The sequence below is a fragment of the Eptesicus fuscus genome, chromosome 2, assembly GCF_027574615.1.
Source record: "Eptesicus fuscus isolate TK198812 chromosome 2, DD_ASM_mEF_20220401, whole genome shotgun sequence".
In the NCBI taxonomy this organism is placed as follows: domain Eukaryota; kingdom Metazoa; phylum Chordata; class Mammalia; order Chiroptera; family Vespertilionidae; genus Eptesicus; species Eptesicus fuscus.
Genome location: NC_072474.1, coordinates 17,963,233 through 17,991,129, shown reverse-complemented (window position 1 = coordinate 17,991,129; position 27,897 = coordinate 17,963,233). Strand labels below are relative to the sequence as shown.

The following is a 27,897-nucleotide window of genomic DNA, read 5'->3' as shown; positions in this document are numbered from 1 at the left end:
TCCAGAGCTCATAATAACGAACCGCCACAGAAAATAAGGAGTGAGTGGTTCAAGGTGTAGCTGTTTAAAGTGATGATTTGTGTTTTTCCTTGGGTGGTGAAATTTTGTTTTCTCATCTGGTTTGGGGAAATGGAAAGAAGGTGTGACTGGTTGTCATCGAGAGTGATAAAGCATGAATTTGCATAAAAATAGGATGGTTTAGATTTATTACTCATTCCAGAGTGATACTGAGATCAGCAAAATTATCTGGTGAATGACACACTCTGGCCATTTTAATATCTGTTTTAGTATACATATTATTATAAGTTGCCAGTCTAGAACCTTCCTACTACATTTTTAAAACTCTCCAAAGTTCATATATTAAAAGAAAAGCTAATTTTGATAAAGGGAATTTCTCTAGCCTGAACTGACTAAAGGAAATCACTGTAATAATTATAATCATAAAATATCTAGTAAAAAAAAATGCATCCCAAACTAGTTGTCATATAAATCCAGAAGATGTATGAAAAATGAGATCTACATATTTAATCATTCAGTACTTTATAAGAACCAGTGTTACCTGTTCCTCACTAAAAAATGGTAATATCACTTGCTACTATTATATAACCTTATAAAAAGAAGGCCAAAATTGTGAATGGAATATGAATTGTCTATCTTACTTTTTCACACACAAATCAAAAAGCCCTGTCCTCCTTAGCAGAATGTTATCATGAAAGGGCTGTCTCTCCTTACCTGTTCAGTCACAGCAGAAAGATTCCTGGAGGATGGAAAGGGAATGAACATGGAAGTTTGGGAATCATTAATGCTCTAACAAATTCTAATCCTTTCCCACGAGTAAAAAACAAAACAAAACTAGCAATGGTGACTGGCTTGATTATGTAGGACTAAGAAAAATTAAGAATTGGGACATGATACTTATTCTCTCCTTTCCAAAGGCCGTAGGAATTGAAATTCTAAGACTCCAGGAAAGGAACACGGACAGCTGAGGGGTGTGGGAATACTGAGGCTTATTGGAATAGACCAATGTCACAACTAGAGGGAAATCTACAGAGGTGTTCCTTGTTGCTCAGAAGCTGGTGCCCTGTGCTTTGAAGGAAGGGTGACACGTCCTCTGGGGTGGGCTGGTGGGGAAAACTAGTCACTTAGGGGAAAGACTTAGAATCATAAGAATTTAGTAAGGAATCAGTTAAAAACATCCATCTCCAGGATACTATGTGAGGGCTAGAATCCATCCTCCCCACCATCCCCCCGGCCCCACTACCACCACCACCACCACCACCACCACCATGCCGACTCACCTTGTGGGTCGAAGAGAATTGAGAGCTTGATTCCACCGTGGATCATATTAAGCTATTTCCACCCTGCTGGGCTGTAGGCACATTTTGGTCAATGACAGTGTATGACTTCTTTCCCAGCATGCAGTTACCACATGTTTATGACTTTAATGAGCATCACTGAGCCCAGGTGGTGTTTTTTTTAATTTTTATATTTTTATTGACTTCAGAGGGGCAGAGAGAGGGAGAGAGAGAGATAGAAACATCAATGATGAGGGAGAATCATTGATTAGCTGCCTCGTGCACACCCCACAATGGGGATCGGGTCCGCACAACCTGGGCGTGTGCCCTGACGGGGAATCGAACGGTGACCTCCTAGTTCATAGATCGACGCTCAACCCCTGAGACACACCCGCCAGGCTGAGCCCAGTTTTTCACAGCACTTAGTACCCTCTGCTTTGTGGAATCTTCTCTATATTGGATCAAAGTCAAGTAGAATTTTAGCCTTAAGCAGTATCCGAATTCTTTTAGGGCCTCTGCTTCCTCTTTAGGTTTCTATTGCACCAAAGCTCAGAAAAAGTAGATGGATTTATGTTTTATATGTTAGAAACCCTTTTTAGAAAATCTAAATTATCGCCGAAACCGGTTTGGCTCAGTGGAGAGCGTCGGCCTGCGGACTGAAAGGTCCCGGGTTCGATTCAGGTCAAGGGCATGTACCTTGGTTGTGGGCACATCTGTGCAGGAGGCAGCTGATCGATGTTTCTCTCACATCGATGTTTCTGACTCTCTATCTCTCTCCCTTCCTCTCTGTAAAAAAATCAATAAAATATAAAAAAAGAAAGAAAATCTAAATTATCTTATTTCTAGAATAACAAATATTAGAAAAATTGCCTAAAAGAATAATGTTCACCTAAAATAAACTGTCATTATCACTACCATATTCTGACATATGATTATAATTATGAGCATAATTTTACTTTTTTTTTTTAATTCCCTGAAATGTGAAATAACAGAGGAAGAATTTTATCTCACACATCTGGACGAGGTGATTCCTCACCTGTTAACCAGCTTATCTTCAGAGGGTGGAATTGGAGTCCTTATACATACATGAGCAGGCTAAATTCCCTTTTCCTGTAGGCCAACACGCACTTGCTCACGCACACACATGCACACACACATACACACACATGCACATACATCAGCATTTAGAGTCCGCATTACTGAAACACCTAAACATCCTTAACCCAGGCACATGACAAAAGTGTGTATAGAACGATTCTCTAGTAAAAAGACTTGAGTCTGGAAATTTTGCTATCAGCACTCCCACCTATCATCCCATCGTTCCCTAGATAGTGATACTTCCTCCTCTTCACCTGTAGTTCTGAAGTCTTCTAGAGAGCTTAGTGACTGAGCTGAAATGCAGTACTGCTGGGCACCACTTTTATTTTATAAGTACTACTATTTTAAGAAGAAGAGTGCTGATGGTAGCTAGCTTTTACTGAAAGCCTTTTATGGGCCAAACACTGTGTTAAGTAGTTTCTACACATCTTGGGATATAATCATCATGACTCAGTGAAGTATATGTACTAGCATCATTTCAATTTTACAAATGATGAAACTGAGCTCAGAGAAGTTAAGTAACTTGCCCAAGGTCACAAAGCCACTAAGTGGCATATAATGTTCAGGTCCATTAAAGAATCCAATACTTTTTATCAATGTGCAATATTCTGCCTGGTGCATAAGAACTATGAGTCCCACCTTCACTGAGAAGATAAGTGAATTCTGAGCATTTTAACCAGAATTTTCCAAAAATGTTTTCAGGACTAGATGCTAAGTGACTGCTCCTGAAGGATATTTACAATCATAATCATGGTAGAATTTGCATAATTAGCTGCTAAATATATACATGCCATTTAAAATATAGCTGCCCTAGCTAATACATTAGCACAATTATGCAGAAATAAGGAAAGAATATGGAGAACCTTCTTGGTAGATTTTATTTTTAAAACAATGAATGTGAGTACTATGTCAATGAAATTTTTTAAAAACAAGAACATAAAACACTTACTGAAGCACAAAATTATAGTCCATTGTTTCATCTATACCGTGATGTTATTTCAGATATATTTAATCTGTGGAAGTATTTTTAAGGCGTCTTCAACGCCTAAATGTCTAACTTCATGAGGATAGGGTTCTATAAAGTAACCAATTTCTGTTGCAGTTTAATGATGTTAAAAAGCAAATAAACCTGAGAGTGCTCTTTTTATAGAGCTCTGAAGTGAACTTTTACATCTAAGATGGGAAGATACAGAAACACAGGAGGGAGACTGAGAAATCTGTGGCAATCCTTTCTTTGGGGCACAGCTGGATCCAGATGCTGTTCAGAAGAGCATTCCATGGAAGGGCCCACATAACTGCAGGATGTTTGCAGTCACAGAGGAAAAATCCTTTCTTTCCCATCTGTGCTCAGGAAACTTCCAATGGTAGCTTTTTTGTTTTGAGAGCACATTATTTTATAACAACCCTATTGACTTGAAAATGAGTTTAAAGTAATTTCATCTTGATTCTTATATTTAGTCATGTGCCTTGATTTAATAAATTTGGCATCTCTTGTTTTTATAAATATGCTTCCACAAAACACTGAAAAATGACAAATTATACATAGAAGATCTGGAGAAAAATCATGTATATAGGAGAAATGTGGGTAGGGCTCTCCTCCCAAGATGGCTATGGGCTTTGGGGGAGATGAGCAGATTACAACTGCTTTGACCTTCAGGAGAGCAATTCTCATATCTGAGCTTCTAGAAAGAAAAGAAAACGATCTTGAGTGATGAGTTGGCTTTACTCAGATGACTTCCCTTCAGCTGGGACTCCAAGAAGCGAGTGGGTCCCTATGCCTGTTAAGGAATGCCGAGGGAACGATGTGTGACATGACTTAGTGCACGGGCTCTCTCTTCCCTCGGTTATAAAATTACTTCATTAAATAGCACCATTATTTCTATTCATGGCACATAAAACAGCCCTTAAGAATTATAAAATTCTAGGACATTTATGTTTTGCTCTCTTGTATTTATAGTTTGGACCATATAATGTGCAATATCTTTATTGAAATAACACTCAAAATTTAAGGGTACTCATTTCAAAGTAACTAATTGCTCTCCTTCCAAATGTATAACAGATTCCTCTTAATGTAATATTTTTCAACAAAACATGGTAAACCTGAACTAAGATCATATCTTACTATTCTGCACGTACAGTAGCTGAATTCAACAAACTAGTCAAGAATCCACAGAGGAGACATTCTTGCCCTGTCTGGACATGTATATCTGGGGAAAGAGAAGCCACGTGGAATCCTGCTATGATTTCTGAAACATCACAGATTTAAAGAAACAGAACCTCTTGTCTTGAGCCAATTAGAAAGAAGGGAAAATAAAAATTCTGTGTACAGGAGGAAGCCTGCATGCTAACTGGCAGCTTGTGTCTGTTGTTAATCATTTTACATCATTTTCTCATTTTACGAGGATTATATGTTACTGTGTTGGTAGCTTTGAGGGGTGGGATGCATCCTTGGTTTAGCAGTTGATTGAGTGAAAGTTCAAATTCAGATTTATGTCATTTAAACATGTTCACAGTGACTGACAGACATTTGAAGATTTTTTAAACTGTGCTTTGTCCTGCTACAGAGGTGAATCTGAATTATCAAAATAGAATGATTGATTTTTTCCTTCTCCTGTGAGCCACATCAGAGGTATCCTAAGTAACTAGACTTGGCATCTCTCTAAAGCAAGGTTTTCTTAACTTGCTCACTATTGATACTTTGGGCCTGATAATTGGGAGAGGGGGGAGGGGTTCTCTTGTGTGTTGTGGGGTGTTTAGCAGCATTTCCAGTCTCTACCCCAGTAGATGCCAGTAGCAAACTACCCTCCTCCCCCAACTAACCCTGCCTGTCATGACAATCAAAAATGTCTCCAGACATAGTCAGATGCCCCGGGGAGGTAAAATGCCCCTGGTTGAGAAGCATTGCTGTAAAGGAAATTTGGACTTTCCCCACTTAATGCAGTGGGCAAATGAAATAATGCCTAACACTTAAGGAATGTAAATCATGACATTCCTAAAACACAGATTTTGACAACTTTTACAATTCTATTCTTTCCTCTTGGTAAAACAACTTCTTTATTGTTATAACTTGCTGTCATTACTTTCATTTCAATCAATCTGCAATCCACCATTTATTGAGAGGCAGTAACAAGCAGTGTTTATTTATGAACGTGGACTCCAAAGCCAGATTGCTTGGTTCAGATCTGAGTTCTAACATTTGCTGGCAGTTGGGACCTTTGACACATTACTGACTCTTGCTCTGCCTTCCTTTGGTCATCTGTAAAATCCTGTATAATAAAACCCTAATATGCAAATCGACCAAACAGTGGAATGACAAGAATGGCTGGTCGCTATGATGCACACTGACCACAAAGGAGTAGACACTCAACGCGGGAGCTGCCCCCTGGTGGTCAGTGCGCTCCCACCGTGGGGTTGCTGCTCAGCCAGAAGCTAGGCTCATGGCTGGCAAGTGCAGCGGTGGTGGCGGGAGCCTCTCCCACCTCCACAGGAGCTGGGAGCTGAGCTGTAAGGAGCAGTGAGCAGGCGGTAAGGAACAAGGGGTCCCGGACTGTGAGAGTGATGTCCGCCGAGGGGTTCTGGACTGTGAGAGGGCGCAGGCCGGGCTGAGGGACACCCCCCCTCCCCCAGTTCAGAGCACGAATTTCGTGCACTGGGCCTCTGGTAAGGATAATAAAAGGACTTCACAGGATGGAAGAAGACTACAGTTAAGTGCTTTGCTCCATGCCTGCCCTACCATAAGTGCTCAGAGAGTGCCTGCTTTGAGCCAAGCATCCTACTTAAGTATTATCCAACAGAGAGCTTAAACCACAGAGCTGGCTAGGACAAAGGACTATTTCTGAATATAATACCAAGAAGAACATAGAGCCGGTGAACAGATTATAGGAAACAGCAAAGCTCAGTGTGAAGAAAATGGAATCAACTGGGCTTCAGGATCCAGATGAGAATGTTTAGAATATCAAAGCCATTTTAAGTCCATTTCAGGAGAGTAGTCAGGGTTACACATCTTGGGTCCAGGAGCAAAAAGACAAGCCAGGATTAGGGCATCCTTTCACAAGGGCACCCGGGCTATGAGACTGAGGGTGAAGACGCCTAACCAGGTGCAGTTGAGCTTGTTAGAGTATCTGTTTTGATGCCTAATAGTGCCTGAGTGATTCAACTCTTATCTTGATTGCTTTTCCATGCAGCTCTAATTATGGATCAATACATGTTTATTGAGCTTCTCTTCTGTGCTTAGCTATAGGCTGGATGCTTTGCAGGACACAAAGAAATTTCTCTGTAGTCCCCATGCACAAGGAAGATAAACTGTGAAGACCGTCATAAAACATCAAAATTGTACCCTCGCCGGTTTTTCTCAGTGGTTAGAGCGTCGGCCCTCAGACTGAGGAGTCCTGGATTCGATTCCGGTCAAGGACACGTACCTCAGTTGCAGGCTCGCTCCCTGGCCCCAGTCTGGGCACATGCAGAAGGCAACCAATCAATGTGTCTCTCTCACATCGATGTTTCTCTCTCTCTCTGTCTCTCCCCCTCCCTAACACTTTCTCTAAAAAACAATGGAAAAATATCCTCGGATGAGGATTAATTTTAAAAAACACACACACACACATCAAAATTGTAATATAAACATATAGGCTATGCCACAGTTAAGTACAGGAAACTTCTGAACTCTGAATGCCTACTAAGTAACTGTTTTGCAGGAACAACCACAGAAATGGGATTTCATCCATGGGTGCTGCTCAGGGATTCTTTCCTTGTCACTTTGACAATGACGCTGTCTCCCAGTGAAGCGCAGAGAAGGGAGGAGGCCATGCAAGTCCCTCCAAGGGGAAATGGCTCCCCCAGAGTCTGCAGCTTCATTCAGGAGCAGTTCTGTTCCCAGCGTCGAGAAGTCCAGCTGGAAAGTCAGGCCACGTTTTCTTTGAAAACAATGAAGAACAATGATAAAACTAATAATACACTGTAGGTTATAGAGGTTTCCGTGGTCCAGCTGGAAATTCAACCACCATTTATTCCAAGTTCTAAACAATGAAAGTACAAGTAAACTTTTAATTACAAGCCTAATTTGGGGACTGCTTGTACATAATTAATTCCAAAGAAGTGATACAGACAACAATGGCTATGAATTCAGACAAGAGAGCACTTTCCTCAACTCATGCTGGTCTGGAAGCCTTCATGAGAACGTGGAGATGAGCTAGAATTTAAGATATATGTATATATCAACTCAATGAAAAGATATTACTTAGGAAGTCAGACTGATCTTTACCCAAAATTTGCTATATATCTAGCATTATGGTGCCTATAAAAATATCATCTGGATATGATGTTGGTTTATTAGTAAGAGCCAATAAATTGAATTATTACTTCAGTCACAGAAATATAAGCTTCATGGTTAAGTAATATTTGCTAGTCATTTCTTAACTGCTGAGTGGAGGCAACAGCTGTCTGATAAACATGGTACTTAACCACCTGACAAGTTTTGAAGATAGCACTCCTCTTACCCAAGGAATATTCTATCAAAAATACCAGTGGAATGACTGTCACAAAGTCTGTGTTACTTTAAACCAATTTCCCAAAAGGAAAAGCCATCATCTGTCACTAATTAGGTGAAATTTAAATATGCCCTTGTATTCCCTTTGCATATTCATGAGGTGCTGTCAATCAGATGCTTTGGGTCTGAAACCAGAAGCTAAGCCAGAGGAACGTAAATACTGTGAGATTCAGATAAGCCCCTTTCCTTGCCGACTGGAACCTCTTTTTTCAAAGAGAAGATGAATACATGCTTAGGGGCGGGCTCAGCCTTTTTGAAAGACTCAATGCAGACTCACCGTGGGATCGACCCAGCCTGAAGCTGGGGCCCATCTAAGTCCAGCTCCTGGGCTCTCCTGGTGTCCTGGCTACACTTTAGTTTCTTTGGGGGTTGGCCTTCTGTCTGGTCAAGATCAGGGAGATTGCACTTGTTTGAATTTCGAACTTTATTTTTCACAAATGAAGTGATTCAAAAATATAGCCAGGTCTAATAAGCATGAATTTGCACTTTCAAAACCTGCAGGTCTCAGAAAGTCTGTATTACCCACAACAGTCTTGTAGGACCAGCTTGCATTGCCAGGAAACACCTCTCCCTCCCTGTCCATCTTCAGAGCCGGGGAGGTCTTAGAGACCACGCTCCTAATCGGTGACTTGACAGAAGGACAAACAGCCAGGAGACTTCCCAAAGGCCCAGTGACTGGAGCCACTAGTCAAACGATGTTTTCACTCTCAGGCTGTCTCAGTATTTCTCATCTTTTTAGTAAGGGCCGTGTATCCCAACTCTGCCAGCAAGCACAGTATCTAAGAAGGCAAAATGAAAAAACACATGAGCGAAGCCAAGGATAGGAAATGGTTTTCTTTCTTTTTCCTTCAGAGTCATTATCTTATTTCTCCTGAGTGCACGCTGAGAGGTTGCAGACCCAGGGCAGGTGGGAGTGGCAGTTAGTTTCCAGCTCCCTTAGGACCACGCAAGAGACCATCTCCCATCGCTTCTGACACCATCTCTCATTGGAAGGTAAATTACAGGCCTGTGTTCAGGTTGCCAGAACCTGAACAAACAGCTATTCATACTAGTTTGTTCCTGTACAAAAAAAAAAAAAAAATGGGCTGTCACTTCTAGAGCATGAATATTAAAAATTCCCCTCAGGGAAGAGAACGAAAATGTAAAGTAGATGATTTAAGCAAGCAGGGTGTAGGCTTGCCCTGGGGAGGGACGGCTCTCACCCCAGCTGGTGAGTCACGAGGCGGGCAGCTCAGAGCCCCGCAGGGAGCACTGGGTGTGCAGGTGTGTGTGCAGGTGAGCTAGCCGTGTTTCCCTAGGGGGACCCCACCTCCCTGAGCCTCACGTCCTTGGCCACAACAGAACAATAACCATGACCTCTTAAGGGGTCTGTGCCGGTTAAAGGAAAATGAGTGTAAAATCCTTTTGTGAACTGGGAAGTTTTCTATAAATAAGAGTCTTAATTGACGTAACGTTGTGAAGCCATAGTCCTTTGCGGAAAGGAGCCATAATGTGTTGGCCTTTTGGATCTGAGAGACTATGTGTCCTCATGCCCGACTTGGGACTGTATTTGGTCCCAGACAAAACAGCCTACCAGGAGGCATGTTGTGAAATAGAGTAAAGGCTGCCTGGAGCGTTCCCAGAGCATTTGCCGTGCTGGGCAGAACGCTGTCAGAACGCCGGAAATCAGTGAGTGTGCACGTTAGGAGCACAGACCTGGGTGTGGCTCAGTTTTGCCCAGCCTGCTGGGCCTGCATGCCTTTTTTTTTTTTTTTTTTTTTTTTGCTTTAGCCAAAATCACTGAATTAGAATGGAAAGAACATCGTGGGGCCTAAATAAGTAAGTTCTCTCCAACTAGAAAGTTGCATGATTCTAAAAGTCTAAGTCTGGCCGGCTTTCAGAGGTGGTATCCGCTCGGTGTTGAACATTAGAGAATGGGTGTCTATTTAACAAGGAGTGGGAGCCTTCGAGGCCCTGTTTCCTCTGTGTAGCGTATTCATTCAGCCCTTGACGCTCCCTGTCACGAGCTCCATTCCACGTACACTAGCTTCCTGTGTGTGGACTTGGGCCTTTCCTGCCTCTGGGACTTTGCATTTGTTCTTCTCTTCCAGAAGATGTCTGTCTACCTGATTGGCTTCTTGCCAATGTCAAGGCTTCACTTAATCACCATCTGCTCTGTCAACCCAGGAACCAAGAGGTCACCAGTTCAGTTCCCGGTCAGGGCACATGCCCAGGTTACAGGCTCCATCTCCAGTAGAGGGCATGCAAGAGGCAGCTGATCAATGATGATTCTCTCATCAACGTTTCTATTTCTCTATCCCTCTCCCTTCCTCCCTTTCTAAAAATCAATTAAAAAATATTTCAAAAACACACACACCATCTGCTCAAGGAGACCTTTCCTAACCGACCATCATACACACACACACACACACACACACACACACACACACACACACGATTACATAAATAGTATATGTATATTTATATGCAAATATATATACCACTACCACTGTCACCTGATCTACCTACATTATGGCTCCTTTCCACAAAGGACTATGGCTTCACAATGTTATGTCAATTAAGACTCTTATTTATAGAAAACTTTCCAGTTCACTTGGTTTGTTGTTCCATTACCCTCACCCCTAAAATGTAAGTTCCAGGAGGGTAAGAAGCCCTTTGCTTTAGTCACAGCTATAGCCCAAGCATCTGCCACTGTACCTGGCACACAGTCCATACCAGGAAAATATCTGTTGAATGAATGAAGTTGAAGTGACAAAAGAAGCCTTCCACATCCATAACATATTGCAACTTATAAAGTGCTTGCTCGTACATTTTTCTTGCTCACCTTCATTCTGGTAGGATGACAGCCCTGTGAGGCAGGGAAGGCAGTTGTTACCCTAGGTTGACAGTTGAGGAAACTGAGACTCAGAGATATTGAGTGATTTATGAGTGGAGATTTGCATCTCCCCTTGGATGTCTGGTGGTCAAGTCAAACTCGGCATGTCCAAAAATGAACACCTATTTTCCCATCTCATGTATGACAACTTCATCTATTACTTAGGCCGAAAGCCTTGGTGTCATCTTGATTACTGTCTCTCACACTCCACATCTGGGCAACCAGAGATAGTTCTATATCCAAAGATTCCCTGCCTCCAGCCATTGCTCTCTACCTCACTCCACCACTCCGGTCCAAGCCACTAGCACTGTCACCTGATCTGCCTCAATGACCTCCACGCTACACCTCCGCTCCCCCCCCCCCCCCCACCCCCCCGCAACCTGCCCCTAAGTCCTAGTCCATTGTTTTTGCTCCTGTCAAATTCTATTAGTCCAGTGCTTCTGCTTATGTCTGGAACTCCCCTTATGAGAACACTCTGTTCTACTCTCTTCTCCTTTCTCTTCTTCTGGCTAAATCCCACTATTCGCTTTGCCTTCCTGCACATGTTTCCTCTCAGGAGGAGGAGCTGACCTCTCCGACTCTGCCATCCAGCACCGCTTGACTACTAAGAGCACCCGCACCCTGCAGAATCCAGCCACCGAGCTGGGGCATCTGAAGCCTGAGATCAAGAAGAAAGACTCTGGCAGCATTGACCCCCCGGGCTATCACAGTGCTCACACTCAAAGCAATTGTTGAATTGAGTTATTGATAATTAAACATCACTGAGGGATTCTGGGTAAATAGCAGCAGTTGTAATATGTGAAGAACTATTTATTACAGGGAATACTATCATCTCCACAGCATTTCTCTTCACATCTCATTATAAACTCCCATTCTCTCAATGCCTTGGTAAATTTGTGAAGATTAGATATAGCTTTCTCTTCCCAGATCCTCATAAGTGGGGCTCCATTCTTTGCTTATTTCTTTACAGTTGTCATTCAGTGTGTAGCTTCATGGGCCATAAGTGAAATGCAGAGCATCCAGATGAACACCTTTGCTTTGGTCATTGTCTTTCCTGACTTGAGGGAAACCAGGTTGCCTTACGAGGATTCCACACTCTGTCTTCTTGAAGTATCACCAAGAGGAAGTGACAGGGGAAGAAACAAAGGGACATAAAGGGGTCCTTTCCTCTCATTTATTTCCCTCCTCCAAAGTCAGCCAGCATAGGAACTGCAAGGCTGAGAGAGAGGCCAGCCATGGAAAATCCAGTCAGGACAGTGGAGAGAGTGTGTGTGGACCATCAGGGTGAGGAGCAGGAAAATTAAAATGAATTTCCAGACAGTCTCAATGGCTGAGGATGAAGGAGGTAAGGATGCAGGTAAAGAGCTGATCTGTGTGACTAAGGGAATCGAAGACAAGTAAAGATTGCTACACTTAGAGAGGATTTTGGAGTTTCTGATCTGGACAGAAAACTTACCAACTAATAACTTAAGGTCAGAGAATGTCTGTGAAGAAGAGTTTGAGGATCTGTAATGCCAAACTTTTGAAAGGGTTATCAGCATGGATATTGAAGCTACAAAGGATGATGGGCTGCAGTGTGGCAGAAAGGAGGACATCTTTCCAGGCTGAAATCATCCAAGGATGTGAGGGAATTTTCTAGATGTAGGTAGGGAACCTGTGTGTGTTACATGCCATTGAGTCAGCTCCGACTCCTGGAGACCCTATGAATGAGTGATGTCCGCAGTGCCCTGTCCTCAGCAGCCCTGCTCAGCTCCTGGAGACGCATGCCTCTGGCTTCTGCGATGGAGTCAATCCGTCTCATATTTGGTTTCCCTCTATTCCTGCTGACTTTTATGTTTCCCAGCATTATTGTCTTTTCCGAAAAACCCTGCCTTCTCAGCATGTGCCCAAGTAGGGTAGCTTCAGTTTTGTCATTTTTGCCTTGTGATGTTTCAGACTTACTTTGCTCTAGGACCCACTTGTTCACCGTTCCAGTGGTTCTGGGTACCTGTAGAGCTCTCCTCCAATGCTGTGCTTCAAATTAATCAATGTTTTTCCCATCAGTCTTCTTCACTGTCCAGCTTTTGCATCCGTACATAGTGATTGGGAATACGAGGGTGTGGATGATCATAGCCTTGGTCTCAAATGGCACTAGGGAAGGTACAGATGAGTAATTCAGAAGAGGGGGGGGGGATGGTAAAGTGGCAATAGGGAACATAGAACTCCTTTCTTCTCCATGAGCAGTGGGCAGGGGAACAAACAGCAGCCCTCAAGGTCAGGGTTATAAACAATATTTTTTAATGATCCTTTGTGTATTCAGTCCTCACCTAATGTTCATAAATGCAAGAAAAGTGCAAGATATGGTTGTTATCTTTAAGGGTGTGCAGAGGTAGGGTGGGGGGACAATATTAATGCACACAAAACATTGTAGCCCTATTGTAGTCACCATCAACTCCATCAATATCGCCTCAATAAATCTGGATGTTTGAATGAGAAGTTAACATTTGTTGGAAGTTTTTAGAAGAATGTCTTTAGTATATAGTTCTTTCACCAATAGTTTAGAGTGGGGGCAAAGATAGAAAGCTGGCTGCTCAGAGTCCTCTTTGAAGCTGTATCACAAGTTCAGATCATTTGAATTCCAGTGTTTTGTTGAACTCATCTGAAAATAGTGTCTTCAATTACTTTGGTTTTTCCCCCTCATACCAGAGAGTCAAGGCATGAGCAAACAACTTGAAGCCTGTTCACTGTTCAGTTCTGGGAAATGCCTTTGGCACTGGGCTTTAATTCACTGAGATTTCTCCCAGAAAAAAAAAAAAAAAAAGAGTGACTTTGTGAAAGGAAGGTACTGCTTAATGATGGTACTCTATCACTGCTGTGTCCACAGCAGCTTGCACTGTGGCGTGTAGCACAACTTAAGTGCTCAAAAACATTTGTTGAGGACTCATTGGCCATTTGTCCCTTTCTGGGGGTAGAGAGATAACAGGGAATGAGCCGGAGCAAAAAACAAATCGGACAATATTAGAACTAGAAGTGAAATGATGGACCAGCTAGAAAGTACTCTCAGAATGCCTGCCCTGGTTACAATCATTGTTACTGGCTATCCTGCACCACTAGGTTTCAACCTCAGTAACTGGTTAGGGAGGAGAATGCCTCTGACTGGAGGCCTAAGCAATCCTACCAGCTCCAAAAAGTTGGCTGGTTTCAGCTAGATCTCCGGCATTTATTTCGGATCTTTAAAAACATAGCCTAAGGGCTTCATTACAGGGGAATTACCAGTCTCAGACTTGTTACAGCCTTGACTTGTTTTTTTAATAGCCATTAATTTACTTAGATAGGCAATGATAAGGACTTAACTCAGGCTTAATGAGGCCTCAGAACAAAGGCAAGTCCCTGGTCAAAAATGTTAGAGGTGAAAACTTGAACCAAAAACATTGTATAAATGGAGTTACTGGCTAAAAATATACCCTCAAATGCACATTTTTCCGGCCCTCTACTCTGAAGACAGAGAGCAGGCTGTGAGCAGTCTAGGCTTTGCTGTCTTCACAGACAGACAGGTGCTTGCAGGAAAGCCCATTCTCACAGCAGGAATTTCAATACTGGGATCAGCACTTTCCCTGGATTTGGACTTGAGTTTTTATTAATATTATGCTTGGGCCCTGAAAAGATTCATTCATCCAGGCTGACTTACTGTGCTAAATGACTAGTTAACCATATATACTAATCCCATAAATATGGTTTATGGAATGATAGAAAATGGTCTATGAAATCACTTTTAAACCATCCTTTCAACAGTAATTATACCAAACCTGTAAAACCTTAAACCAAGTGATATTGGCAAGAATTAGCTTAAGCATCTTTAATATTTTGATGATTATTATACAAAATTGTCACTGCAATAAAATGAGAGGGTCATATATAATTTCTTCCACTGCATTTCACTTTTTTTTTTCCCGTTTCACATTAAAACATACTTCATAACATTTCATCATGGGCAAAGGCTGCATAAGTTTCCAGTTGCTGTAATTTAGTTAAACCATAAAATTGTTTCCTGATTACCAACCATGAAATGGAAAGACAATCTTATTTATGAATTTATAAATCAGATAATCTCCCTCAAATGAATCCTGAAACCAGAAACACTTTGATGATTAAGTAGGAGGGGGAAAGTTTTCTCATTTCCATGTGTCGAAAAATTGTATTTTCATAACGTGGTTTTGGCCAAGACAGTGGAATGCGCATGTGCAGTCAGTGCCTCGGCCACGTGCAGGACCCACCGTTTCCTGGGCAATGGGAGAGAATTGCTCCCCTCAGATGGCAGCTCAAGTGTTTTGAACTCGAGAGGCTCTGAAAGATCCTGTCTTCCTTCTGGGGCCCAGCCAGTGACAGCCCGGAGGAGGCCACCCAGAAAGGGAGCCCTTTCTTCTGTCCTCACAGATACAAAAAGGGGAACCAAGGGTGTGATACCTGGCCTGAATCTAGGGCCTATCCTTCAAAGCATCCAGACTCTGACCCCAGGAAGCTCTGTAACTCTGTGGACATGATCCCTGGGGAGTGAGAAAAGGGCTGAGGATTTGTGGGTTGTCTTTCTCTGCATCCTAAAACCGTTGTCTGGGGAAGCACAGCAAAAAGCCAAGTACCCACTGAGCTTTGGACTCTCGTGTGGAGATGACCTAGCCTGTGCTGTAACATTGTGCGATTCCAACTGCTGTGATGGATTAGTTGCAGATCAATGCCCCGAATCTGGAAGAAGAATCCAGGTGCTTTTTTTGTTGTTGTTTGTTTTGTTTTTTTGGTGTTTGTTTTTTTAAATATATTTTATTGACTGTTTACAGAGAGGAAGGGAGAGGGATAGAGAATTAGAAACATGGATGAGAGGGAAACATCAATCAGCTGCCTCCTGCACACCCCCCACCGGGGATGCGCCCACAACCAAGATACATGCCCTTGACCGGAGTCGAACCTGAGACCCTTCAGTCCACAGGCAGACGCTCTATCCGCTGAGCCAAACTGGTCAGTGCAGTTTTGGTTTTTAATGCTATGCTGACCTTTCTTAGACAAGGTCTTGAAACCTGTTGGCCAGTGAGGGTTCAGAAAGAACAGTGATTTAGCCCTAATCAGGGCTGTGCCTAGAGCCATGTTGAATCCCTTCTTCTGCCATTTCCCTCTTATCAGATTCTCACTTATTCTCTGCAGTCATAGACCTACATGCTTCTTACAGTTCTTAGTAGTACTGTCCTCTGTCTGTAGTTATGTTGTGACCATGCCTTCCTGTTCCACGCTCCAGCTTCATGGAACCCCTCAAGCCGCTTCCTCACCAAAGCTGTCTAGACCCTAAAAATGTCATGCTGCTTTTAAAAGAAGAAAGAAAGAATAAAGCAATGCTTTGTATTTGCCTGGGATCGGGTAAGAGCAGGAAAGTAGTACATCTTGAGGTGGTTCTAAATGTACCTGGACTCCTTAGAGTCATGAGTTTGACTTCCAGCATTACCGTGGGAAGAACGGGGACCCTGGACAACTTTTACCCGCTGCTCAGCTGTTCCTTGTGGAAGGCACTCATTTCCCAGGAGCCCATTCGTGTGAGTCTGTGTCTCCCACATGGCAGGCAGCATGATCAGCCGCTAGCCAATCATTTCTGAGATGCCATAGCAACTTGGGTCTGATGAACATAGGATATCCATTAGGTATTTACTAACCTGCTTTCTTGAGTGTAGTTTCTTCCTAAATTTTCTCTTTGGCACGTGCACTGTGTTATGACAGAGAGGAGACCAGGAGCACAGGTGTGACTGAAAATGCTTTGCAGCTCAGGGGTTTAGCATTCACTGCCACACCTGGAAACACCTGGAAACTCGCTGCATGGAGATGGAGACGCATTCCCACTCTCACTGCTCGAGATTTCTCCTTCCCACACTACCAGAGCAAAGAGATCATACTATTCATGCTTAAATCATTTATTTTCCCTTAGTGGGTTTACAACCATGAACTGCCTAGACTGCATGACTTTCATCCAAGAAACTCAGTATTGTGACAGACCATCCATTTTAAACTAAAGAAAATGCATGGAATTTTGAAGTTGGAAGCTTGTAATTGTGAAATTAAACTCAGTGTTTCATAAGGGTTATATTCCCAAGGCAAAACCAAGGCCAAAAAGTTGTATATGGACCAAATTACCCTTGAAAGTCTGCTTGATTGTCATGAAGTTTAAGATATAGATATAGCATCTCTCAGTAAGTCCAACTTAACCAGTTATTGTTTTCCAGGGAAAGAACAGACCACCACCATGTCCACTGGGTACCAGATAAAACAGTTGGCTTCTATGTAAAAGCCACAATGTGTGAATATGCAGTTTGTAGCACGGGAAGCATGTCGCTTACACTAGGAGAGGTTGGCGGCACTGAGACCTCGGTGAAGAGTGGGGTCCCTTCTCTGTCTCAAGCTCACACTAGGACACCTGCGCCTGGGGCACGATGGCCGGCCAGGTGCCCCCACTATTCAAGCTGCCTGTCCTTATTGTTTTAAACTCCCAAGTAGACGTAACTGAATTTGCCTGCAGTCACATGTGATGCCCTCTGCACCGAGCCAGTAGAGGGAGGCCACTTGTGATGTTGTTTGTTTAATGTGCTGAAAATAATGGTAATAGCTCTGTGAAACTGACGTTGTCTGAGGTACAAAAATTTGAGCCAAATGAATTGTGATGAAGCATTAGAGAGCCCTGAACGGATGCGGCATCTGTGCACAGTAAACCATTGGGGTTATTCATTCATGTTAGGGATATTTGTTTTTCTGCTTGATCCTGGAGAAGCCCTTGAACACAGGTTAAAGTTCCTGTGTCATTAGATTGAGCACCATTCACCCCAGAGTCAGACATTGACTTCAACCATATATTTCCATGGTTTTAAGAGACACTCATTGGTGTTGCTCTCAGACAATAAAACAAGTTTTACCTCACACACAACACCCATCCCCATCATTGACGCCAAAACCGGTCACCAGTCCCCCAGCTGAGGAGCACAGCTTAGAGGCCTGATCCACTGGGCACAGCTGGCCTAGGACGCCGCTGGAGCCAGAAGTAAAATGGCAGAAGCAGGGCAGAAAGGCGCAGAAACACTACCCGCAAGCAGAGTTATTTCTGAGGGAGACACTCTCCAGTTTTGCAGGAGGCCTCTGCAGGTCTGCACAGCATCTTTTCAGTGAGGTCTTGGGGTCAGTATTAAACTCCGATCACGGCTCAAGCTCAGCAGGGATTTGCAGGCTCTTCACATTCCCGGAGCCAGGCGGGTGCACTTTGCTGGCTACTAGGTGGTACCTTTTATGACCCTCGGTGATCATTCACCAGACGAACCAGTCTGAAAGTCAATAAAGCTCTTAACAAACAATTCTCTTGTCTTACAGAGAGAGGATGCAAGCCATGGAGAGACAGATTGCCAGTTTAACTGGCCTTGTTCAGTCTGCGCTTTTTAAAGGTCCCCTTACAAGTAATAGCAAAGATGCATCTAGGTAAAAAGAAGAAACAACCCAATTAAATAATTCAACCTGTTTCTCTTTAATCATTAAGATAATTCACTCATTCAAATCCGTTTTCTTGTAATCATTTCAAGGCTGAAAATAGTTCCATCTCTCTGAATCATGGTTTGTGTGTTTGTTCTTTTCCTTCTGGTAATTCTTGGTCGAAGGTAACACTTTGGCCCAAGAAGGGTAAATGGGCTTCCCAGTGCATGTGGCTTCATGGACCACTGCGCAGTGCCTGCAACCACCGCCCACACGTCTCCACCTCCGCCATCCTCCAAAGTCATGAGTGCCCACCGGCTGTACTCCACCTGCAGTGTCAGTGCGCACCTGGGAAGCCTTCTCCATCCCGGCCAACAGTGGTGCTGATGCTAAAATCCCCTCATTGCTTGATACCATCACTACCTGCTGTCATTGCTTAGAATAATGAATGGAGGGGGCAAAAAAAAAAAAAGGCATTTTGGAAACTGTATAGCTGACTCTGTTTTTCTTTTATTCAGCGAGAAGATGATGAAAACATCAGCTACTAAGAGCCTCACAGATAGTGCAGGTAAGTGTTCTTGGAGCAACGGGGAGCCTGCAGGCTGCCGTGGGTGCACTCTGCTTGGTGCAGAAGTACGTGACCTTCCCGACGTCATCGACGTGGTGTGATTTCAGAGGCCTTCCGGATACTGTCCGCGCCATCACACCTTCCCTGCTTAATGCTGCATTCCAGATTCGTCATTAATTTGGGAGGGACTAAGCCCTTTGGTCTTCTCCCTTCAGTCTTTATTCATTCATTCACTATTCATTCACTTATTCATTTATATGGCCAAACATCCAACAAATATTTATGTGCCTACTACTGGGTAAGGACAGGGGACATGATTCAGACACAGCTGCTTGCCTAGAATTCCTAATCCCGTGGGGAAAATGGATATGGGACAAGTAATTATATGAGCATTGAGTGTTATGCAAAAGTGAAGGGTGAATGTTTAACTGACAGTTCTAGCCTAGACCAAGGACGTTTCCCTGAGGAAGTGACACACACTGAGACCTGACAGATGAACAGGACTTAGGTAGTGAAGGGGGAAGGGAAGAGCCGTCCAGGATGAGGGAGAAACACATGCAAATGCCATGGTCAGGAATTTAGATAGTAATCTCAGTGCAAAGTAAAGCCATTGGAAGGCTCTGCACTAGGGAAGGACCTCGGCCCAGCTGCAGCATGGTAATGGGTGAAAAGGGGCGAATGCTGACAGGGGCCACCAGTGATTGAGGCGGGAGAAGAAGGTATCCTTGGACCAAGGCCTGCTTTTTAAATGCCAGCATTGCCCCCCCAACCCCCCGGCAAAGGGCCCCAATTAAATTCCACTAGGAATTCCCTAGTATCCTGGTATATTTGATGTACTTCTTATCCTGCAGGCTCAAGGCAGACCTCTGTCAAGAATATGAGGTCGACCTTCCCACTGGGTTAGAAATAGAATCATTACCAGGGACGTGTTCGGCCACTGAATTACACAGGAAGCATGTGGCAAGTTGGGTGAAACCTCTAATTTGGGGAAGCCACAGAGTGTTGTGCAGCGTGGTGGAATGGACAGAATCTGGGACTTCAGCTGGACCTCTGTTAGTCTTGGGCCGCACTGGCTAAGTGCAGGCAGTTCAGCTGCACAGCCAGCAGGCCTGGTCTTCTCGCCCTCCTGGTCCTCGGGGGCCTGTTGAGTTACTTTGAAGTTAATCAGTGGCTGTGCATCCAGAGAATTATTTCACAGAAATCACTCAACTTGTCTTCAGAGCAAGTACCAGTTTGTTTTGGAGATACTTGTTCTCATTTCTTTTCTGATCTATTATGAACTTAAGGGAAAAAGGAACCTATGGCACTCATAGAAAGAGAGAGTGGAATGGTGGTTACTGGGAGATGGGGAAATGGGGAGGTGTTGGTGAGAAAGAATAAACTTCCAGTTGGAAGATGAGTAAGTTCTGTGGAATTAATGCACAGCATGGTGATTATAGATAACAATACATCAGAGAAAGACAAGTGCCATATGATTTCACTTATATGTGGAACCTAATGAACAAGATAAACTAACAAGCAAAACAGACTCTTAGATACAGAGAACAGACTGATAGCTATGGAGGATGGGCGTGGTGCTGGGTGAAAAACCTTGAAGGGATTAAGCAGAAAACAACAACAACTCACAGACACAGACAACAGTATGGTGATTAGTAGGAGGAAAAGGCATTGGGGAGGGAGAATAGGGTATAAGGGGAATAAATGATGGAAGGAGACTTGACTTGGGGTGGTAAACATACAGGTGATGTATTATAGAATCGTACACCTGAAACCTATATAATCTTATTAACTAATGTCACCCCAATAAATTCAATAAAAGAGAAAAAAGTAAAAAAAAAAAAAAAAGAAAGAAAAGAAAAGAAAAGAAAAAAGTACTGTACTATATACTTGAAAGTTGCCAAGAGAGTAGATCTTAAATGTTCACACCACAAAAAGGAAATGGCAATTATGTGACATGATGGGTGTTTTAGTTAACACCACAGTGCTGATCATATGGCAGTATATAAGTGTATCAAAGCAACATGCACTTTCAGGTTCCACCATGGTCTAGGTCAATTGTATCTCAAAGTCGGGGGAACAGAAGGAAACTACAGAACACTAAATCATTCCATCCCTCTGGACTCCAGCCCAGAAATGATTAGTATCTGATATCATTGTTCTAACCAACATGTACGTGCTGCTTTGTACTCTGCTTTTATTCCTTTCACTTCGGGTGACATCATCATCATCATCATAATGAGTGACGTGTAGTGAGTGTTTCCAATGTGCCAGGCACTGTTCTAGGTGCTCTTCATACAAGAACCCATTAACTCCTGGCACATCCTCATTGTTCCCATCTTCCAGGGAAGAAGACTGCACACTTTCACAGAGGTAACATCCACATGGGCCACCCACCTGTCATTTTTTTCTCATATTTTGGTGTGAAGGTGCCCCAGGCCCTTTAAAGATGTATAGGTTTTTCATTTCTTTGTTTTGAATAATTTTGTAAATGTCTTTTTTGGAGCAAGGGGGAAGGAGCAGGTGTAATTTCCTTGGGATGTATTTCCCAAAGTGGAATCAGTAAGTCCAAAGGGACGAACAATTGAGTATCTCTGGCAACATGCTGCCAGTTTCTCTTCTGAGAGGCTGAGCCCATTTGCAGTGCCACCAGCAACAAGCATGTGTGTTTGCTCCCCTGCGTCTCTGCTGAGTTTGGTCTTTCTCATTCTAGTGTGTCAGGGCTAGATGCGGTCCACCGGGCTTTCGTTGCCATGGCAGCCTGTACAGTGCACAAAATATATCAATTCTTCCAGAAGCCAAGGAAGTAAGCTGTAAGAGAAGAATTATGCCTGTTCTGTAGACAAGTACATGGAATTATATAGACATTAAGGAGCTCATTTGTCCAAGTGTAAAGGAAAAGAAAGTCCCAGACTTCCTGTTACTTTAGGAATATGTGGTTCTATGGGTATAAGAACAGAAGGAACCTCCCATTTCAAAGGCATACTTTGAATTTTATACAGGGTATTATATAATTTAACACACAACCCTGTAAGAAAGATGTTAGCCACGCAGTTAGTAAGAGTCACAGCCAGTCTGGCCAACCCTCAAACCCAGGTTCTTTCTATCACAACAGGGTACATTAAATTTGCATCAGATTTGCATGTAATAAATTTCATAGTGAGATACACTCAACTGAAGTGTATTACCTCACAGTGGGTAGGAGGAAGGGAGGCCATTGCCTGGAAAGGGTGACGTGCACAGAAATGAGTGTGTTTCTGAGGACAGACTGCACGATGACTCTCCTTATGCACGTGTGCACGTTGGGAGCAGAATGTGACCACCTGCATGTGGATGTGGAGAGCAGATCCCAGGTCCTGGGAACTAATCTGAAGGGGAATTTATCACTCGGAGTCCCTACCCACCAAATCCAGCTCCGTGCATGGATTCCAGGGCACCTGCCTATAGCTCTCAGCCTACTGCTGTCACCCCCAGCCTCTGGCCTTGGGACACTCCAGGGGAGGAGGGGAGGCTGGCAGAGGCTTTTCCAGCCCACTCTGCTCAGAGACATAATCACAGCTGATTGCGGTGGGGAGTCCCTCTGTGCCAGACACCAGGCTAAGCAGTTTACATGTGTTAATTCCATTATCTCACACAATAACCCTGACACACATTTTCCAGATGAGGAAACTGAGAGCGAGAGAGGTTGAGTTACTCTGCCAAGGACACACAACTAGGAAGTGCATACTGAGGTTGATTTCCAGGTTTCTGATTTAAGTAACTGAGTATATAATAGTGCCACTAGCTAAGGTCAGACCTACAGAGACAAAAAGAGGTCTGGGAAGATGAAAAGTCCTGGAGCAACACGAAGGGACTGTTATGCGGATCTGAAGAGACTTGTATGCTGGAGACAAAGAGGGGAGGGACCTGGGCAGGTGGTGGTGGAGGAAGAGACCTCCCTGGAAAGCACGTCTAGTGAGAGAAGAAACAGGCCCAGGACAGAACAGGCCAGGCTTTTTAAAGTTGGCCAAGGAAGACATTAGAAAAGAGATTGACCAAGATGGAGTAGTGGAGAGGGAAGAAGACAAGGGACAGGAGAGTTCAAATTGACGGAAAAGGAAGGAAGTGACTAACGGAGCCCAGCATCACACCAAGGAGATGTCTATTGGGTGGACAGCCGACCATTGCCCACCTTATAAAGAGCCATCTCTGTGAATGATGGAGTTAGAAACCGAATTTAGTGGATTAAGAAGTTATAGATGAAGAAATTTTTGAAATGAGTATAGATTCCATAAAGAAATTTTGTTGTGAAAGGTATTTTTTTAACCAGTTATCAGCATTATTTCTAACAGATTCTGGCTTCTCCTCCATGCAGGAGGTTGGTGAGGTGCCCCAGTGCCCTCAGAATGTAAAGAGCAGGAGGGATTGAGTGATGATAAAGTAACTTGGCCGATTCTAAAAGAAAAACTTCCTATTTATTGGGATTCCCTCAGAATACTTGATCTTGAAGGTGCTGTTAATTCTGACATGCTGCTTTTATTGGAAATGTTACTGGATGTTCTTTTATGGAAACCTTTCACCATTTATTCGTCTTCCCTGTAGCCTTCAGCTTAGTCTTTTATGAGTCAGCGTTTTCCTTAGACTTTATGATTCAGTCTTTGAGTATCTGAAGAAAATACCCACCTGTAATGTTTTCAGATCAAGAGATGAGATCTGGAAAAGGCAGCAGATGTTTCTAATTTTTTGTCTTTGTAAATAACGAGTGGCAGTCCTGCTTTTATTAAGGTGGGATGCTTTAGTCACTGTTGAGTCTAAGAGGGAGCCTGGACAGGAGGCAAGGAGAAGCAGAGTTACTGACTGGACTTAAGGTAAAACTTTGGTCAGATCAAGAAACGAAACTAATCATTTCTATATAGGGGTGTGTCTGTGTGTTGAAGACCAAGTATTTTCTCCATTTAGTGAAGTTATGCTCCACATGAACATGTGGTGCCTGATAATTCACTTCCCTTCTTTCCAAAGGTACACCAACATTGCCAGAGGAGTTGACTCACTGGTTGTTTAAAATCGACATTTACTCACTTCCTGCTGTCCAATGATAGTCCCCCTTACACCCGGGACTAGAATGTAATTGGAGCAAATCTTGCTTTTATGAGGGTGATTTTGATCTGGGGGCGGGGAGACTGCCAAAAATTGGTCAGAGCCACCAGGGCAGCAGCCCTGCATGTGCTGAAAAAGGCAAGGTTCCCATGGGTGCTGAGCCGGGATGGGAAGAGACACCACCGGCTGTAGCCACTCCAGGGCAGGAGAGCAAGGCCAGGGTTCTGTGGTGGGAGGCCAGCCGGGCCCATGGCACACCCTCCACTTTGTCCTTTACAGGAAAGAGTTTTCAGCCTCTTCAGAAGTGCGTGTGTGTGTGTGTGCGTGTGTGTGAGTGTGTGTGCGCGCGCATGTGCGAGTGGGTGTGGGCGTGGGTGTGGCCTGTTCCAGAGAACTGCATTTGTTATCTTAAAATATATATATAAATAGCACTTCCTTTTTATTCCTGTACCTTGCTCATCCTGTAAGTGCTACTTGGGATCCTTCCTGAGGCCTTTTAAAACAAACTTTGTCAAATCAGCCTCTTCCCAGATGAACTTATAAAGTGAATGAGGCTTATTTAAGTTGGACTCTAGGAGCCAGCCTTTATGGCAGCTGGAAACTTTAGGAAGCGTTTGTTTCTGCTGCCTGGGCTCCTCTCCTAAAGAATTCTCGCACGGCGCCTGCTTTTCTCACCATCGGGGCTGGGGCTGAGGTCCTGCTGCTTTTGGTCTGGAAAGCTGAAAGATTCAGAAGAAACTCAGTTCTCATTCATCTTCCCTTCGTGATCAGCCCAATGTCTGCTCGGAACTAAGGGGTACATCTGCCTGCAGGAAATAGTCGCGGAGAACCTGTGTTAGGTCCCAGAATTTTAAAATAATTTTTTGGTTATAAAATTACAGAGATTCACTATGCAGACTTAAAAGTAGGAAAAGTAATAATATAAACCTCATGGAATACCAACAGCCGGACATATGGTTAATCCTTTGTTCCAGATACATCTGATCTTACCTCTGCACACCTGTATACATCTACAGAAGCTATGTGGACAGACAGACAGCTTCCTTCATGGCCTCCTGCTTTAGACACTGCACTGATCTGCCTCCCTTTGGCACTAAGCTTCTAGCACATGATTGTTACAGAGCGCATGCTGCAGTGTTGCATGAGGTTCCCATACTTTATTTAAATTTAATTCCTTATTTTTGTCATATAGAGGACCAGCATAATTTTTTTTTTTTAATTTTCACAGTGAAGCAAATGGGCATTTTTAGAGTCAAGTTGTCTATGATGGAGTGGGGCTTAACTTCGACGTACCTGTCTGGCTTTCTTAGGGTCTTTGCTGCTCTTTTCTCATAGGAACTCCCCATGTTTCTGGCGGGAAGACTCTCGGCGCCCTGGAGTCCCTGGGGCCACCCAGCCAGCCCCTGGCCGCCGGCACCTCGGCCCTCCACCTGAGCCTGCTCGACATGAGGCGGAATGTGGCCGAGCTCCGGCTCCAGCTGCAGCAGATGCGACAGCTCCAGGTACAGACTCTTCCTTGTGGTCGATGCCTTCTTCCTTCTTATTTGCCCAAAGTCAGCTTTCCCCTCCTCCCACACCCCTCGCCCCACAGCACCCGCCAGGGTGCTTTCCACCAGCCTCACCTAAGGGCGAACCACGGTTTCCTCCCTCACACACATAGTCTTGGTCCAGACCTTCCCTGCAACCGTAGTCAATGTATAGGCACTTCTTTAAGCTCTGCGTGCCTTTACACATGAAAAACCCATTAAGCATCTGCTTTTCCGAGGAGAGCTGGGAGCACAGGCGCCCCGCGGAGCATAATAACAGCCAGTGACGACTTCCTGTTTAGTGTTCCGGCTCCTTGCTTCCCCCAGTGAGCAGGCCCAGTGGTGAGACAGTCAGCTGAGCTTTTTTTTTTTACAAGGACCTATGAGGTATTTAGAAATAGGAGTTTAAACTAGATGATTAATTCATAAGGAAAAGAAGCCATCGTGGATGATTTGTGGAGAAAAACATCTGCAGTCTATCTGGATAGTGTGTCCCATAATATTTTCCTTACCTTTTCCCATTATTAAGGAATGTGTGCACTCTATGGGCACCAAAACGGGAGGGAAAATGACCCTCTGTGGCACGAATCTTGGTGAGCCAATCGCATGCATCCGACGAAGCTGAGTAATGCATCTCCTGGTTGTGGGTACTGAGGAGCTGGGGCGGTGCCACTCGTCATGAGATCATGTGTCTGCTTTATGTATCAACCTCACGCCACCTGCCTTTGGTAGGAGGTTGATCATTGAGGGCAGAGAGCTGGCTCAGACTACCCCCAGGCAGCCTCCTTGAATTCAAGGAGTTCATAGTTCAAACACTGGTAAAAGACAGACCCGCCTAGGAGCCGGGCCCAGCCACACAGGTGTGGCATCCACAGTAGCCAGTGGGGCGGAGCCTCCTCAACCAGGGAGGTCCGACAAGGAAGGGCTTCAGACCACAGCCCTTTCTTGCTTCAGCTCACAGAGGCATGAGCCCTACATTTTTCACCACCTCATTAAGGCAAGAAGATGCTTTACCCTTATTCTACCTGCCAGAGAATAAACAGGAAGGCAGCTGGCTTGAGAGGCCCCGTCAGGGATTGTAAGGTCTGATACACCAGACGGCATGGCTCAGTGCTCAGGCCTCCAAGGCGACTCTGCCTCTCAGGCAACGTCCCAGACACCTGGGATGTCCCATGCAAATTCATTTAAATACTTTTATGAATCATGTCATCTGTGAAGTTCCCCACCCTTTGCATTAGCTTCTCCTTGCTTTGCAATTTTAAAGACACTCTGCAATGAAATGAATGTATGGGTTGGGCTGAGGGTGTGTGCCAGGTGACAAAGTCCAGTGGCCACAGTGTCGAGAGTAACTCAGCAAGTGAAGTGGAGGAGGGACAATGGCAAAGAGGCCCCTCTAAAGGACAGTTACCACTCCATTCCAGCCAGCTCTTCACCTGAAACTAGTTGTCAGTGTTCCTGGACATTTCAGCAATCCAAGAGAATCAGGAAATACAGGGTTTTTTAAGTAAAATATCTGTATTCATTTTTAGAATGTTGGAAAATAATTAAAAGCCAATGGTACTCTGTAAGCCAAACAACACTTGTGCAGGACAGAGAGGGTATGTCCTCCCCCAGGTTCTTACTAGTGCCTGTGGTTTATGGAGGTCAAGCCCCTTCTCACACTGCTCCTTCCTTGTAGCGCCACCTGCGGGCCATTTGGAAATTGTCTTTCCCCAGTGGACACTCAAAAGAAAAAAATTCCTAAATGTATTGTTTGTATGGCAGTGCTTTCAAAAGTGAATGTTTGTTGGTTTGAGGGCAGGGGTGGGATTTCTGAAACATCGCTGAAGTGTGGCAAATTTGATACCAAGATTGTGGTGCCTGTGGCTGTGACATCACCCTTTGGTGGCTGGGATTGTTGGGTCCTCTGGCTGGCTGGAAGGAGTCTCCCACAGCTTGCCACTCCTTTCAACCCTTGAACTGTGGAGGCTCCGTTGCAGAATCATAGCTTCTCAAACAAAGCAGCTCTCGAGTCAAGGTCTGGGAATGCTGTCTTAACCACACAAGTTCCTTTATTGCCCAGAACTGCTCAGCTTTCCTGGCTTTGGGGTGTAAAGAACAGTGAGCAGACATGCTCTTGAGCTTAGAAGTGTTTGCAGTTCTAAAGAGCAGACCCATGAGGAAAGAGAAGCACTTTGCTCTTAGCCTGGCTGCTGTCGCTTCTACCTCAGTCTTTGTATCCTCCGTGTCTCCATCAGCTTTCCTTCCTGTCAAGCCTCTGTCTTTTCAGTCAGGGGAGTCTACGTAAGACAAAAAGAGTTCAGAAGAATTAAGCCATCTCAGTGCCAGTTTCTCCGTCAGCATATGTATTCTATACTCCAAAAATAAAGTACAACCCCACAGTGATCACAAGTCCAATAATGGAGCTATCATTAGAGACATGTGAAACTCTAGAATAGTCTCAAAAGAACAAA

At 44.0% G+C, this 27,897-nt stretch overlaps 1 protein-coding gene across 6 annotated transcripts in view; it reads left to right on the top strand.

Annotated features, from left to right (window-relative positions):
• Window positions 1-27,897, top strand: part of KIAA1217 (KIAA1217 ortholog) — a 307,064-nt gene that overhangs the window by 242,665 nt on the left and 36,502 nt on the right. For 4 of the 6 annotated variants that reach the window (XM_054725735.1, XM_054725738.1, XM_028156598.2 and 1 more), the window contains 2 exons: window positions 18,796-18,845; window positions 25,254-25,420. In XM_054725735.1, coding sequence (XP_054581710.1) covers window positions 18,796-18,845; window positions 25,254-25,420 — 217 coding nt within the window. Of the gene's footprint in view, window positions 1-18,181; window positions 18,287-18,795; window positions 18,846-25,253; window positions 25,421-27,897 lie in introns of all 6 variants that reach the window. The other 2 variants (XM_054725732.1, XM_054725742.1) reach the window with 1 other exon arrangement.